At 37.6% G+C, this 17,629-nt stretch overlaps 2 protein-coding genes and 1 long non-coding RNA gene across 3 annotated transcripts; 2 read left to right on the top strand and 1 right to left on the bottom strand.

Moving 5' to 3' along the window:
• The first annotated feature begins 10,842 nt into the window (after positions 1–10,842).
• Positions 10,843–11,616, top strand: LOC103435272 (uncharacterized). Its single transcript, XR_011581563.1, has 2 exons — positions 10,843–11,367; positions 11,449–11,616. It is a non-coding gene; the product is annotated as an uncharacterized lncRNA (long non-coding RNA).
• Positions 11,617–12,353: 737 nt separating this feature from the next.
• Positions 12,354–13,069, top strand: LOC139187468 (large ribosomal subunit protein eL27x-like). The gene has a single exon (XM_070822688.1). The coding sequence runs from the start codon at positions 12,519–12,521 to the stop codon at positions 12,924–12,926; it is 408 nt and encodes a 135-aa protein (XP_070678789.1). The 5' UTR covers positions 12,354–12,518; the 3' UTR covers positions 12,927–13,069.
• LOC103435274 (lecithin-cholesterol acyltransferase-like 4) lies at positions 13,010–17,183 on the bottom strand. The gene is given in 12 exon segments (XM_008373658.4): positions 13,010–13,490; positions 13,602–13,655; positions 13,755–13,809; positions 13,972–14,129; positions 14,333–14,515; positions 14,729–14,829; positions 15,018–15,069; positions 15,234–15,369; positions 15,490–15,608; positions 16,135–16,226; positions 16,791–16,980; positions 16,982–17,183. Coding segments are annotated over 12 exon segments (1,578 nt in total). The 5' UTR covers positions 17,036–17,183; the 3' UTR covers positions 13,010–13,106.
• Between the last annotated feature and the right edge of the window lie 446 nt (positions 17,184–17,629).

Raw genomic sequence — 17,629 nt, 5'->3', positions numbered from 1 at the left:
GTGGTCGGGGCCCAAAACGGATAATATTGTGCTACGGTGGAGTTGAGTCGGGGATGTGGTGAGGGCCCGTGCTAGGTAAAGACCGTGAGGGCGTGGTCGGGGCCCAAAGCAGACAATATTGTGCTACAGGTGGAGTCGAGCCCGGGATGTGGTGAGGGCTAAAGACCGTGAGGGCGTGGTCAGGGCCCAAAACAGACAATATTGTGCTACAGGTGGAGTCGAGCCCGGGATGTGGTGATGGCCCGTGCTAGGTAGAGATGGGAACTCACACGAGCAGAACTTCCCAGTGGGTCACCCATCTTGGGAATGACCTGACCCCATTCTCGCTTAACTTCAGAGTTCCAATGGAATTCGAAGCCAGTAAACTTCCAAAAGGCCTCATGCTAGGTAGAGATGGGAATATACATATAAGGCTTACATGATCCACTTCCCTAAGCGATGTGGGATGTTACAATACACCCCCATTGGGGGCCCGACGTCCTCGTCGGCACACTTCTGGCCAGGGATTGGCCCTGATACCAAATTATCACATCCCAGCTCGAGCCCCCACCACATCTCGGGCTCAACTCCACCGTAGCACAATATTGTCCACTTTAGGCCCTGACCACGCCCTTACGGTTTTGTTTTTGGGAACTCATGCAAGCAGAACTTCTAGTGGGTCATCCATTCTAGGAATACTCTGGCCCCATTCTCGCTTAACTTTGGAGTTCCGATGGAACACGAAGCCAGTGAACTCCCAAAAGGCCTCGTGCTAGGTAGAGATGAGAATATACATATAAGCATGGAAGAAAATGCCGATAATATCGGCGAAATATCGCCGATATTATCGGTTTTTCGGGACATGGATATTCTAATTGGTATCTGAATGGTTTTCGGCCAAATATCGCGATATTATCGATAATATCGATAATATCGCGATATTTTGGAAATATCGCGACATTTTTTTGAACGGTGCAATCGGACTCTGACCCGAACGTCAGAGAAGAACGCCGGAGACGGTGTGCCTATTCCCGAGCCGATTTCGTCCCAAAAACCTTGCAAAAACACAATTTTTAACTTCAATTTCACATATAAACTTCAAATTTCACGCATGCAAGAGGTAATAAACGATTCAACATATGTGATGTCGGTTTAGGGTTTAGGGTTTCAATGGAATCTCACCTGAAAACTTGTTCAGCGGCGCACCGCCACAGACGACTGAGCCAACTCCGACTTCGCCAGAGCCACGATCAACGGCGGCGACACCCAGATATCAAGAGGGATTCGAGATTGTCGGACTGAGGAGCAGAAGGCCGTGGTGTGTGTGTAGGGGAATGGAGAAGAGAGATCGAGAGATCTCTGTGTGTGTGTGCGCGCGTGGGAGAAGGGAGAAGAGAGATCGGAGAAGGGAGAAGAGAGATCAAGAGATCGAGAGATCAAGAGATCGAGAAATCTCTGTGTGTGTGTGTGTGTGTGGGAGAAGGGAGAAGAGAGATCGGAGAAGGGATAAGAGAGATCGGAGAATGGAGAAGAGATATCGAGAGATCTCTGTGTGTGTGTGTGTGTTTGGGAGAAGGGAGAAGAGAGATCGGAGATCTCTGTGTGTGTGTGTGTGTTTGGGATAAGGGAGAAGAGAGATCGGAGATCTGTGTGTGTGTGTGTGTGTGTGGGAGAGAGAAGGGAGAAGAGAGATCGAGAAGGATCGAGAGAGAGAGAGACTGAGGTCGTGGTCTGCGTGTGTGATGTTTGTGTGCGTGCGTTGTGTGCGTGTGTGGTTGCGTGCCAAGTGTCATTTGTGTGTGTGTGGGGGGGGTTCCTCCTGTCAGGAGGACACATGACTGACTTAATATTCCTGACAAATTTTACAATTATTTTGACAATTTGACAGACTCACTCAGTATTCCCGACAAGTGTTACAATTATTTTGACAATTTGACAGACTCACTTTTACAATTATAATTTGTATTCTTTTCAGACCATGGATGGTGGTTTCATTCAAAACCGTGTGCCGATATTGTTTTAAAAGGTGGAGTATCAGAGCCATTGTGATATTCTTTCAAAGCTGCATTCTTTCAAGAGGTCGAGTATCATAGCCATTCAGAGCCTTTTCGATTATTTTATTTCCCTTACCCCTTTCAAAGTCATTCCAGATCCATTCCAGAGCTTGAACACAAAGGGTTCCATATTTAAAGTAAGTTTACAAACTTATAAATATATTCTTATAATTTATACAACAACAAAAAAATTTGTGTGAACTCGTATGTTAATTTTTTTAAGTAATTAATACTTGCATGTTAGTTTTTGTAAGTAATTAAGTAATGTTAACAATTACATGTTAATTTTTTTAAGTAATTAATACTGCATGTTAGTTTTTGTAAGTAATTAAGTAATGTTAACAATTACATGTTAATTTTTTTAAGTAATTAATACTTGCATGTTAGTTTTTGTAAGTAATTAAGTAATGTTAACAATTACATGTTAATTTTTTTAAGTAATTAATACTTGCATGTTAGTTTTTGTTGAAGGAATTATTTTGTGAAAAACATGTTCATTTAAGCAACATCAATAAGCATGCAATTAACAATTAAAGGCGGAATCATGCTAGCATGCACTTAAAAAATAAAACATTAACCAAGAAATTCAAAGCCTAGTAGATTGGTGAACCATGAATCAACTCAAAACAAAGTGAGTTGAAATTTATACCTTTGTAGATTCCTCTTTGCATAAGCAAAGGCTAATCACCCAAAGAGAGGGCCTTCATTCCTTGCATCTAAAATCTATGGATTTGGATGGAAGAATAGGTTTCTCCAAGTTCCCAAAATAGGGAACCTCTAAGTCTCTTCACCAAGGAGAGATTGGAGAAGAAATGAGTGACCTTGGAGTAGTGGGATTGCAAGATGCACCCCCAAGGTGGCCGGCCTCTTTAGAGAGAAATGGAGAGACATGTTCTCTCCAATTTTCTCCAAAACAAACCCTAATGAATTTTAGGCTATAAAGTCATATTTATACCTTTATTCATTTGAGTGGCAAACTTGTAAATAAGTCTAAGTTCACTACCCTTAGCATCATGGTCGGCCCTAGGGTATTTTTGGGCTAATTAGGCCTTTGTGAATCATTATTCATTAAGTTGTCATACAACTTAAGTCAATGGGCTTGATGTTCGAAGCCCATTGGGCCATAATGTCCAAAACTATCCCGAGGTCTTTAACGAACTTATTCGTTTGATTAATTAACATATTAATTAATCCTTGCCATAAATAAATGATTAAACCATTTAATCATTCTTACTCATCTCCATTGTTTCTTCAATCTCCACCTTACACGGTGTGCGATCCATTAGGTTCCTTTTAGCGAGGCAGTGGGCGATTAAAACCATTTTATATCGATTGTGAATTGAAACTTACTTTCAATTCTCCCTTTAGCGATTACACACGTTTAGGGCTTCCACAAACCATGAGTGACACCTTGCAGCATATCATGGTTACCCAAGCTAATCAGAAGAGGTAGAGAAAACCTATTCAGTTTGGGATTACAAATGCAATACGGTCTTTCTCTAATACAATACTCTTGACCACATTGTTTGGTTTGATAGTTTATTTATTCATGTCTACTATCCAATGTGATTCGTGTGCTTATATGATTACCTTGAATGTGATTTAGAACGACTTTTTTAAATCTCATTCATACTCTGGCCAGAGATTCTAAATCATATCATAGAGTATTCTCCCTCAAACAGTTTGAAGGTTAGAGATCCCTTGTTGCGCATTCACTTGCCTCCATGGCTAAGTGGCTTAACCCCAACGATGCAATGGACACCCGATGGGGTGACTTTGACATAATCAAAGATCAAGGACTTAACCACAAGACAACTATGATGCCTCAGGTCAAATGACTACTTTGCATTATCCCAACCATGAGTTCTCATGTGACATGAGTATGAGAACTCTTCGTTGATCGCGTTCAGTGAACTCATTCTCTACTGAGCACCTACGTACTTGTCTTGATGTCACACACACCAATGACTCGAGACTAGTCACTCTCCCTGAGAGAAGACATAGCACGTACCGATTTTGACGGACTGTCAATGCCCAATTGGCAATCCTATGATCAGGAACATTTAGGATGTGTCTACGAAAGAATGGTCTCATGAATCTAACTTCATTAGATTACATTCTCTCAATCACATATTCCTTGGACTTTATCGTTTAAGCATATAACATTTATATGAGACGGCTCAAACAATAATCTTTGCCCTTTATATTAAACTAGATTAGTTTAACATGTGAAATGTCCGTAAAGCATCATCACATGATTGGTTTTAGGGCACATTTCCAACATTTGTAAGTAATTAAGTAATGTTAACAATTACATGTTAATTTTTTTAAGTAATTAATACTTGCATGTTAGTTTTTGTAAGTAATTAATTAATGTTAACAATTACATGTTAATTTTTTAAGTAATTAATACTTGCATGTTAGTTTTTGTAAGTAATTAAGTAATGTTAACAATTACATGTTAATTTTTTTAAGTAATTAATACTTGCATGTTAGTTTTTGTAAGTAATTAATTAATGTTAACAATTACATGTTAATTTTTTTTAAGTAATTAAGTAATGTTGTATAATTATTCCCTAGGATTATTTTAATATGTTTAATGTTATTTATTATTTTATTTCCCTTACCATTTTCAAAGCCATTCCAGCTCCATTCCAAAGCTTGAACACAAAGGATTCCATATTTAAGGTAAGTTTACAAACTTATATTTATATTATTGTAATTTATACAACAACAAATAAATTTGTGTGGACTCGTATGTTAATTTTTTTTAAGTAATTAATACTTGCATGTTAATTTTTGTTAGTAGTTAAGTAATGTTAACAATTACATGTTAATTTTTTAAGTAATTAAGTAATGTTGTATAATTATTCCCTAGGATAATTTTAATATGTTTAATGTTATTCATTATTTTATTAATATTAGGTTTTATTATCAAATAGGATAATTATTCATTAATATTAGGTTTTTTTATTATCAAATTGGATTATTATTCATTCAATTAGATTATTATCAAATTGGATTATTATTCATTAAATTGGATTATTCATTAAATTGGCTTATTATCAAATTGGACTATTCATTAAATTGGATTATTATTAAATTGGATTATTATCAATTTGGATTATTATTCATCACTATGTTTTATATTAGGATTATTTTTAAGATAATTGGATTATTATTCATTAAATTGGATTATTCATTAAATTGGCTTATTATCAAATTGGACTATTCATTAAATTGGATTATTATTAAATTGGATTATTATCAAATTGGATTATTATTCATCACTATGTTTTATATTAGGATTATTTTTTTTATCAAATAGGATTTTTATTCATTAATATTAGGTTTTTTTTATTATCAAATTGGATTATTCATTAAATTGGATTATTATTAAAGTGGATTATTATTAAATTGGATTATTATCAAAAAGGAATATTATTCATCACTATGTTTTATATTAGGATTATTTTCATGAAACATAATTATCATCATTTATAGTAGGATTATTATCAAAAAGGAATATTATTCATCATTTATATTAGGATTATTTTTTTATCAAATTGGATTATTATTCATTAATATTAGGTTTTATTATTCCATATTATTTTTTTAATTACTTAAATTTTTACAATCATTTTCTTTACTTCATATTTAATTCTTCTGTAGAATAACTTTATTATTTAGGTTCTCTTATATAACCGTCATCACTACTATATTTTTTGGCCAAAAAATATTTGTCTAATTTTCATGAAAAATAAATGTAGGTACTTATACGATGTCCAGTGGAGCTACTAAACGTGATCCAGCTTGGGAACATGGATACCCAATAGACGGAAACAAACATGGCACAATTTGCAAATATTGTGGTCGGGTAATGAAGAGTGGCGGAGTGACACGACTTAAGTACCATCTTAGTGGATTAGATCCAACAAAAAATGTCCAACGATGCGATAATGTCCCCCCAGAAGTGAAGGCATTCATCAGCACATTATTAAAAAATAAAAAACAGCAGAAGGAAAAGATAACACAGGGAATGGAAAATATTCGAGCTGGGCTACGGGGAGAAGTCTATGGCCAAGAGCTTGACAGTGATGATGATGACGATGAGGACGAATGTGATGATGACATGGGACCTGAAGAACGACGCAGTTTGAAACAAGCATTACGTGCCTCCAAACAGTCAGCATGGGAAAGAGAACACCTTCATAAAATTCCTAATAGAGGACAAGGTTCCGGGACAAGTGGTGGTGCACAAATGAGACGGGGAGGCAGTCTTAGAGAATCACAACCAACACCACCAATAGCCCCAAGTTTATATAAGTCATCCAAAGCACGTCAAAAGAGTGTTTGGAGTTATTTCACTAGAGGTAATGTGAAGGAGGGAATGAGGCGTCTAATTAGCAAGTTCTTTATCTATGAAAATGTCCCTGCTGCGAAGGCATCATCACATCATTTCAAAAATATGGTAGTGGGATGTCAACAGGCCGGTGTTGGAGTACAACCTCCCACTCCCTATGAGATAAGAAACAAATATTTGGATATGGAGTATAAAGACATTGGCGAGTATGTTAACAAGTTGAGGTCAAAGTGGGAAACTAATGGTTGCACAATCATGTGTGACGGATGGACCGGCCCGACCAGATTGTCTATCATCAACTTCATGGTATACTCCAAGGGAAAGACAATTTTTTTGAAGTCTGTTGATGCTTCAGACCATATCAAGAATTACAAGTATATTTACAAATTATTGAGGGATGTAATCATGGAGGTGGGAGAGCATAATGTTGTCCAAGTCGTGACCGACAACGGTTCTACATTTGTCAAAGCTGGAAAAAAGTTAATGAAGCATCATAATGTGTTTTGGACATCATGTGCAGCACATTGTATTGATCTCATGTTTGAGGCAATGGGGAAGAGAGAGAATGTTGCTACTGTGGTCAAAAGAGCTAGAACGATCACAAATTATATTTACAATCACGGTTGGTTGTTGCCAAAGATGCGTGAATTTTGCAAAGGAGAAATTATTCGTCCAGCTACCACTCGATTCGCCACCAACTATATTGCATTAGACAGCATACTCAAGAAGAAAGCAGGGTTGAAGCAACTATTCACTAGTGACGATTGGGCCAACTACAATTTGAGCCGCTCAAATACAGGTCGTATGGTGGAAAGTATAGTGCTTGATCATGCTTTTTGGACTCAATCAGAACATGTGTGCCAAGTGTTTGAGCCTCTTTACAAAGTTTTACGGATCGTTGACACAGAGGTGTATCCTATTATGGGGGCAGTATATGAGTTGATGTGTGTAGTGAAGGATGAATTGGAAAGAAAACATGGTGCAAGGTGAGTCATAAAGATAATTGAAGACCGATGGTATAAAACATTATACCATGATTTGCATGCAGCATGTATAAATTATGTCATAATTTTGCAATTCGTTTCTTTAGTTGCATAAGTATTATTTCTCTTATTAGAGTATGTGTTTCTTTGAACAGCATATTATTTGAATCCCCGATACCAATACAGACCCGGTGTTGGAGATGATGGTAACCTTATACGTGCTGTACATAATGTATACTCTAAATTAGACCCTGCATCACTAGCAGTTGGCCAATTTGGAAATGAGGTAAACAATTACTTAAATTATAATAATTACTTTGTTGGATTAAACTAACACGATTTATTGAATTCAGCTAACATGGTTTAAAGATGCAAGAAGAACTTTTGGAGAACCAACATCAGTTGCTGCTCGAACAAATATGTCTCCTAGTGAGTATAAACATATTTCACTATAAGTTTATAATAGAATTTGTTGGAGTTATTAGGCTTATCAACATTGTTTTTCATTGTAGCTGAATGGTGGATCATGTATGGGACCGATGCACCAACTGTGAGAAAGTTAGCAATCAAAGTATTATCACAAACAGCTTCCTCATCTGCTTGTGAAAGAAATTGGAGCACATTTGCACTCATACACACAAAGCAAAGAAATAAGTTGGCTCATAGTAGCTTGGAAAAATTAGTTTATTGCTACTACAACATGAAGCTTCAAATTCGAGATAAGGAAGCAGAAATAGATCATGTCGACCGTGGGGACCCACTAGATGTGTTTGATATTGTTGGTGAAGATGATGATACAGAGGGTAACCAACTTTTTCAATGGATTAGACCTCTTCATCTAGATGATGATGAAGGCAACCCAGCTCCCAGAGTTGCTGAATAAGCACGTAATGAAGGGATAAATGTAGAAAGAGTATTAGAGGAGGAGGTGGGATCTAGCAGCGCTGACTCTTTGGACGAACTTTTGCGCCCAAGACCAAGAAACACTGGAATTCCACCTTCTTCCAATCCTACACAACCACAACATCGTGTTGATACTAATGATAACTTTAGTACAAGATCAGGAGACTCACCTACCACCGGAGGTGGGAATGATGAAGGACATAGTGGAGCTGGAGGTAGTGGAGTTGGAGGTAGTGGTGGTGGATATGGAAACTATTATGGACCACCACCTCCCGGATATATGAGCCCCTTCACTGGTGAGGCAAACTTCACGCATGCAACACATGATGATGACCATGGCAGTAGGCGGGCAGGACCAGGAATTGGTGCCATAGGGAATGACTATACTCGCAGAGAAAGAGGCAAGGGGATTTTGTCAAGTCAAGAAGATGACTCGTTATCTAGAACTTCAGACTCTGTTGGATTGGGAAGTAGTAACTATGGTTATACTCATAACCAACCATTTCCCTACCCTTCATATCCCATTCCTGTTGGGATGGAATCGAGCGACTCATGGAAACAATCCCAGACTCAATCTTCAAATGATTTTTCTTATGGACAACCTCAACCAATCTCGGATCCATATGGGTGGCATGTTAACAATTACATGCAAAACTATTTTGGGGATTTATCATTTGATAACTACTCTTCACAATACACTAATTCTACACGTAGAGATGATGAAGATAGTGAAAATTTTGAACCTCATAGAAACTCTATGTGGTACTAAAGTGTAAAATATTGTACTAATTCATTATATATAAATGATTATGGTGTGTTTAGACTTCTTTCATTAATTACTACATATTTTCTACACTCACAATGTTTGTCAGCTCGCTATATAATCAACTTGATAATGTTAAATCCATCATGCAATGCATTTCTTTCCAATTTTTTGTGATAAACTAATAGATAATTGACTAAATAAACATCCTACAAAGTTTCAATAAAAATTTCCAAGTTTTTCTTACAATTTCCGTGGTTTCCATGTAATTTTTATCGATATCGATATTTTACCGATATTTCCATCGATATTTCCGTGTTTTCGGACTACCGATATTTCCGATATTACCGATATTTTCTTCCTTGCATATAAGGCTTACATGATCCACTCTCTTGGACGATGTGGGATGTTACAAAATGTACATTTGACTTTTTCTTTTAACATTCCAATTGTGCATCTCCAATCATGCTCCCTATGTTATAGTAAAGTTTTAGCTAAAACTATCAAATGGTTATTTTAGTAGCTCTCTAAAAAAGTTGTACTCCTTTTTTTTGTTAAATAAATAATATATTAAAAGGGCAAAAGCCCAAAGAGAACAACAAATGAAAACTATGCAAAGAAGAAAATTCAAGGCACCAGCAAACAAAAGGGAAAACCTACAAACCAAAGTCTAAACCACACAGGGAAAGGCAACAAACAAGTTAGAGACTAAGGAGCAACAACATTCTAGTTATGGAAGACCCTTATGTTAATGGTGGAAGGTTTAACTTTCAAAGTACACAATCGACACTGAATCATATTGGTGATCAACTGAAAAACTATAGCAAAAGGTTTCCTACAGTTGTTAAAGATACGGTTATTCCGCTCACATCATATGCAGTAAACAGTGACTTGAGTCATAATGGCTATGAATCAATAATAAGCCAATAAGATTTAATGATTTATTTAAAATAATATTAAAACAATTTAACATTAATTAAGAGAACCACTAGGAGCTCCTTTCCCTCCCTATATTTAAGAGCTCCTAGATGAATTCTTATCTTAGAAGGTGGATAGGAAGCATGATTGGAGGAGTTGATTTTTTTTTTTTTTTTTTTTTGAAATCATCTCTAAATTCTAGTTAGGAGCTCATTCAGAGAACTCATTGTAGATGCTCTAACTATAGCCAATTTTGCTTTTAGATATGAAGCGTTAAGTTACGGAATTTGTTTGATGTTATATCACAAAAATGGTTAGATGATTGAATTTTGATACTAGAAAATCCTATATATCAATACCCAACTAGGAGCAATGTATACCTAAGGATTTTATCTATTATATATAAACTATAAGATAATAAGCATATGTTTCTTGCAGCCCATCTAGAAGAGCAAATATATAAGTGGCAAATAGTCTCCTAGAGTGATTTTTTTATCGCCACCATCTTCATGACTTGACAATTTGAACTTTGAAATGAAGCAGAGAAGCTTCTTCTTTGACCTAGATAACTACCCAACAAAGGAGTGGGTCAGCATGCCATGTGTCGCTAACTGATAGGTTTGCATGAGTTATGGGGAAGAGATCTCATTCGGATCTCTTTCACTAAATCCTAGGGATCCAGAGATTCGGACCCTTAAAATTTGATCTAACGGACAATTATTACAATTTTTAGAAGAACTCCCTATTTGTAACTATTAGATCAAATTTCAAGGATCTGGATCTCCGAATCTCCAGGATTTGGTGAGAGAGATCCGGATAGGATCTCTTCCCATTGTATAAGACTGAAGGAGTGGTGGTATATTTTCCAAGACAGAATGCATACGTTGTACTGAAATGGAGGTAACTACTGAACATCAGATAATCACGCGTTTAAGGCCGCCAAGTTTGAAAAAACATCTATAAGGACAAAACGGTTATATATATACATAAAACCATGTGTTGTAAGCTAATCATAATTAATCGAGAAAAGATTTTTCATTAAGCAGAGATATAAACATTCTCTCAAAACCCTAAATTCAAATATTTTTCTCGTAAAATCTTTACCATGAGTCACTACAACCATGATCATCATCAGGCTCCGCCCACTTCATACCTTCCTCCACCGGCCGGTGCATATCAAGGGCATCTGCCGCCGTCGTACCCTCCACCACCAGAAGTTCAGCAAGGATACAGTACTATAACTCAAGGTGGTCCGTATGTTGTTGTTGCACCACCAGTTAATTACCCTATGAAAAGTGATGGACCTCCAGCTGGATACCCCCAAGAGACAGCTCCCTATCAGCAGCAGCAACAGCCACCAAAATTTCATCACCAACAGAGAGGTGGTGGATTTTGGGCGGGATGGTAATTAAACATTCTCTCTTAATCCTCCTAATTAATTAATTTCTCTGGCAACTAACTATTTCTTATGTGTATATGTTGCAGTTGTTCTGCCATGTTTTGCTGCTGCCTCTGCGACCTGTGCTGCTTGCCCTGCGCAGTAGTTTAATCTTAATTTCAGAAGATTATGAACTGTTTGTAACTATATTGATTTGTATCTGGTTCGTACGTGCACCCACCGGTCCCTCAATAATACTTCCTTAATTCTGTCGATGTTGATTCCGCAGTACATTCTCTTATGTGCAAAGATTTGCAATAGTTAATTAACAAGCAAAAAATATATATGCCAATGTAGGGTAAGTTACAGTGCGAGATTTCGTATGTTGCATTGCGGACTCGGCCACACAAGTCTGTTTGTTGTCTGAGTTCGTGTCTAATTGCAATGCAACATTCGTGTCTAATTGCAATGCAACAAGTCTAAGTACCGTAAGGATGACAAGATTGACAAAGTCAAGTGGCGCAGAAAATTACCAAAATAACGCAAAAAAACAGTAACACTAATTCCATTAATTATGTTACTTAGTATTATGGTCTAGTGATTTTCTTCACTTGTAAGTGAGAGTTCTTAAATTCGATTCTCTTCAAAGACGAGTTTGAACCATATTATTGCTAGTCCGTAGTGGCTAAGCTCACCCCCTCCCTTTTAGTGTTGATAATATTGTTTGTTAAAAAAAAATAAAAACCTTATCGCATAAGTTCGCGTTTTATAGACAATATTAACATAAATAAACTGATATAATCACATGATAGTGAATGTTACTAGAATGTCTCTATATAGGGTCGTCTTTAGACTCTTTGGGTTGGAGAAATTTATTTTTGCAATCCCAGTAATGTCACCCAACCAATTAATATTTGTCATCCAACCAATTAATATTTGTTATCCAATTAATATTTGTCATCCAACCAATTAAAAAAAATAATAACTATCCAAAAAAACCCGAGACCGTAACTATATCATCATTTTGGCTTTCTGGCTTCCGCTGCCATTGGCATTTTGGCCTTTTTAGGCCCATATTATTTGACCCAAAAAAACCTAAGACCGTACATAATATAAACCCTAATCGCTACGACAGTGGCTCCTCCTCCACCGTGCAGCCGCCAATTTTCTTTTGAAAATGGTGAGTTTTCTGAAGCAGAACCAGGCGGTGCTCCTCCTCCAGGGCCGGTACGCCGGGCGGAAGGCCGTGATCCTAAAGAACTTCGACAAGGGTACGCGCGACAGGCCGTACGGGCACTGTTTGGTTGCCGGGATAGCCAAATACCCGAGCAAGGTGATCCGGAAGGACTCCGCCAAGAAGACGGCCAAGAAGTCCCGGGTCAAGGCCTTCATCAAGCTCGTCAACCACCAGCACGTGATGCCCACGCGCTACAACCTGGACGTCGACCTCAAGGAGGTGGCGACCGTCGACTCGCTGCAGACGCGGGACAAGAAGGTGGCGGCGGCGAAGGAAGTAAAGGCCCGGTTGGAGGAGCGGTTCAAAAGCGGCAAGAACCGGTGGTTCTTTACCAAGTTTAGGTTCTAGAGCAGCAGCCTCAATTAATCTATGTTTCCCGTTTAATCTTAGTTTTTTTTGCCAACTTCACAGTTTTTTAGGAGATGTTTAACTTCTAATTAAAATTATTTTTGAGGATTAATTATAATTTATGATCTTGTTTTATATACAAAGGCACCTGCAATATCCAATGCACCTCTGTTCTTATATTCATGCATCGACCGAGACGCTTCGAGCATTCAGCTCCACATGTTGCTTTCCCTCGTTCCGAGGGTGAACAGTGAGAGTTGCGCAGGCCTCTGCTCCGGCGTCCGAAACCGATACGGAACTCACCACAGGCTTTTCATCGGCGTCTTGGCATTCGGAGATGATTTCCCACTCCTCTTTTACAGATGTTACTTCTCGACCATTCTCTCTGTGCCTCTCCATTTCGAATGCAGTGGGTAGAATCACGTAGTCGTTTACCGGGTTGTAGTACGGGTCATGGTCCACCTTCAACCAGTGCTTGAGTATCCGGAACACATGGCGCTCGCAAAGAATTCCTCGGTGCTCGCCAGGGACTCCAACCCTTGCTACAGCATCGAGACCATCTGCCTGGAATTCACAGGAGAGCGAAGAATATAAACATTGGCAACTCATACTGACCGAAACAAATTTGAATGAGTGGAAGACCGGTTAAGAGTACGGACAGGGGAGTCGACATACCTTAGCTGATTCTACCGGAACTGTCCCATCACCGTCGACGCATACATACGTAGGCTGATTCAATGCAAAAATGAGTTAGGCCTTGTGATCGTAATCTCCTGGAAAAAATCATACAAACATATCGTGGTAGCACCTCCATTAAAAGATAATAACCTGGAAATAGCGTAGCTGTTGTAGATCTGTGACCGGTGTTTCCTCGTTTCCATAGCTGCAGAGTAGTTGACTTGGATGTTAAATTAAGCCACGATGATAAAAGACATTCGTATCTGGAGGTGTTTTTAGAATGACCTGAAACTTTTATCCTACAATTATCCAAAATAGCAGGCAAGCAGCAGAAGGATTTTATTAAGAGATTTCATGGAGGAATTACCAAACACTATGAGGTGTCTCGAGATTCATCCCATATATGTTGTAGAATTTAACTTGAGGAGGAAGTTTCGCCCGAGATATAATCTTGCGTGTTTCATTAGCCCATTTCAAGATTTCCATATTAAATGGTAGGGGAATATCTTCAACGTTATAATTGACCTGAAATTACGAAAACATGCAGTGTAAGTTTAAATAAGCCATACAAGTGTACAATAAAAGGAAAACCACTTTATAAAGATATCCAGAAGGAGAGAAGAGACCAAGCAACCTCATCTCATGGGAGAGAAGGGAACATGCAAGCAAACTTTTTAACTTTAAATTACATTTTAAAGGAACACCAAATTATATACGGTGGCGCTTACCGTATTATTTGCAAGAGCCTCCTTAAAAATCTGGACGCTCTCTACCAGGGGGTAAGACTCTAGCATAATTTGAGATCTCTCATCACCATCTGGCCTACCTCTCCACATTTCCAAAAGCGGAGGATGTTCCCATTGAAAATCAAGACAAGCCATCAATTCATATATTGATGGGCACTCAATAAGCTGGAAAATTGCAACAAACCTCAATAAGAAAAAAATGAATGCAAAGAAGAAATAAATGTTTGTGAATGCTTTACTATCATATACTTCTACCATATTATGTTATTTTTTGTTTTAATTTAAAATATTTTCTCTTTTAACAAATAACTTTCTTCATCCTGTAACAAGATTACATTTTTGTTTCAAATTCCACAGCCCGTAGAAATGGACTCATACCAGTTGGTGCATGCTCCATTTTGATATAAAAAAATTCTGTTCCCACCCGTCAACAAATGACATTCCATTTAAAAAGGTAGAAGTAACATATCCAGGTGCACCTGCACGACAATGAAAAGCCACAAATTAGCTTTTGTTTAATTCTTCACCTTAAAGGTTAAAGCTTTACAAATGAATCAGGAGCAGTATAACAACTGAGATTATACAAGCTATTAGAGGTTGACTTCAAACTAAACTTCAGTTTACATTTTGTTATACAAATGCTAATTGCACATGATCACTTACTTACCCTGGAATGGTGCAGCAATTGCAATCCACTTGTTCACATATTTCTCAAAAACCTGTGAACAAATGGCATCAAATTATAGGATTTAAATTGCAACGCACAAATTAGACCATATTGTTAAGCCGTATTTGATTCAATAAATTGGAAAGGGGATAGCCTGAGCAAAATAAGAAAAGGACAAGAATAACTATTACTTAAGAAGCAGACTGGACGCCTTACATCACTATGCAAGCACATGAAACATTTCACTAGAAGGCCCCCCATAGAATGAGTTATGATGGTTATCTTTTTCCCTCCAGAAGCATTATACACTGCCTCTAGTTTTGCAGCTAAGCGATGCAATGTCTCCTGCAACCTAAACAAAAACAAAGCATAACCATATTGAAAACCTTGACCACGGTGATTACCTAAACAAAGCATACCCTTCACAAATAAATCTTTGGGACTTTAAGTGGCATTCAAATAAACCAGATACCTGTTGCTTTGGCGGAAATCATAACCAAACCCAAAAAGTGTCGTTCCCTCTTGGAAACCCCACTTGGTCAATTCAACAATCATGTCATGGAAATAATATACACACTCCTGTCCAATGACCTGCATGAGACAAACCATCAACATAATTTTATCATTGGTTCAACCTTTCAACCTCACTTCCAGAAAACTACTCAAGAATCAATGAGATCAGAGTTCCAAAAATAAGAAATATAAGCATTAAATACTGTACCAAATTATGATAAGTTTCAATTATTATTTTAACTTTTCACTAAAATCCTACTATATCAGTTTGGCATGTACTGAATCATCTACTTATAACAAATAAAAAGCCAAAGAAAGAGCTTCCACAATTTCTAGAAAGCAAAAAAATCTGAGACTCAGTGGATGGTTATTTGAAGGTTCTAGATTTTAGTTGGGAAGAAAAGGAGTTTCATTTGGTGTAGCAAATTAACAAGGAAAGGAGCAAAAAATTTGCAGTTAAAATTATGAAAAGTAAAGCTGACCAATACATGAGGAAGCGAGAAGAAACAAGGAAACCTCAAAAGAAATCGATAATATAAATCATGCATAAGAAAAAAACAATAGAAAATCGAGGTTGGCTTCTTTAAGTAGTTATGCTTCATACCATGTCAGGGTCCAAGGCGTCGATTGCCTCAAGTCCATATCTACCTTCAGGAACCACTATCCTTGTGTTTGGATCCAAAGACACAGTTTTGCCTGTCTAACAAACAGATCATTATTTCTATTGTTCCACAGAAGCATATGCGTAACTATATAAAATGCATTCATATCATTCCAATCGAAAACCGACTTTCCTATATGCACGTGAGGGACTGCAAGCATGCTTACTACATGACTACTGACCAATGCATTTGAAAGCTTTCCAAACAATTCGAGCTAGAGCTGATGTGTATTTGTGCCCTGCCGTACACCATTGCAGGAAGGGCGCATCGCGACACACATAAATCGAATTGACATTCCTTAAAAGTTAACCAACAGATGCCGGAGCTGGCCTTCAAATTTCACTTTTTCGACCTTTTTATGTATTTGTAAATCGAAAAGAAACAATATTTCTACCTTAATATTTAACCACTATACACAATTCAGCTTCAGAAACTAAATTGAACTATATGACAACCCATATACATGATCAATGACAGGAAACTTCATCATGTAATTACAAATAGCAGACTTTCTCCCAACTCTACAATTTCCTCAGCAACCAAACACAAAGCCACCAAATTTTCTTCCCAGAAGTTTCAAAATTTTCAACGATTTTACCTGTTGAAGGATCGAAACGAGACCAAAGCTTGGTCCGGAACATGTAGTCAGCACCGAGGATTCGAACCCAAACGCGCTCCTCCGCACCACTCTCTTCATCGACGGCGTTCAAGACCGAACCGGCGATGCCCGGAACTAGAAGAACCGGATCGAGATTGGGGTCCACGTAAGGCTGGGTGGGTCTTCTTGATTAGCTTTAACCAGAGCTCCACCGACTTCAGAATATCCTCCAAAAGCATCGCCATTTCCCCAATCAAAGCCCTAAATTTCGAATTTCGATTTGTTCAGAGGTCGAATTTTTCAACTGGAGCTGGAAATTTGATGAAACTTGGGAAATTTACGGCTCCCGAGTCGCGAAGCTCTGAAGATAGCAAAGCGTTAGGACGGCACGCAATTCCGCGATTAGTACGGAAGACGATGACGAGATATGAAGATATGGAACTCGCAAAACGACAGCATGGCAAAATTACTTTAACACGTTCTATTTACGCTCACACGACGACGTATAAAGTTGGATCAGCTTTTCATTAATTTGTGTACTGACAACTCTTTAAAATTAAAAACGCTGGCATTGACAACACTAATAACCTATCTATGACATCACTTGTAATAAAATTATTAAATTTTGTTATTTTAGATTAAAATTACTAATCAACCTTGTAGAAAAGAAGTTAGTCATACAAATACGCATGTGTTTTGAAGTTACTAAGGATCAATCTAATGACGTAGATAATATTTGAATTCTTGATGTAGATGTCACATATTTGGCCCTAATTCTTCAGAAACTGCAAATGTAATGGGAGCATCCATCAACAAAAGGATCATCCTAAGATGATCAT

The sequence above is a fragment of the Malus domestica genome, chromosome 05 (assembly GCF_042453785.1).
Source record: "Malus domestica chromosome 05, GDT2T_hap1".
Classification (NCBI taxonomy): Eukaryota; Viridiplantae; Streptophyta; class Magnoliopsida; order Rosales; family Rosaceae; genus Malus; species Malus domestica.
The sequence above is the reverse complement of the archived record's forward strand: the minus strand, read 5'-3'. Positions and strand labels throughout refer to the sequence as shown.

Coding starts and splice junctions, on each gene's coding strand:
- LOC139187468 (XM_070822688.1), top strand. CDS start 12,519: ATGGTGAGTTTTCTGAAGCAGAACCAGGCGGTGCTCCTCCTCCAGGGC.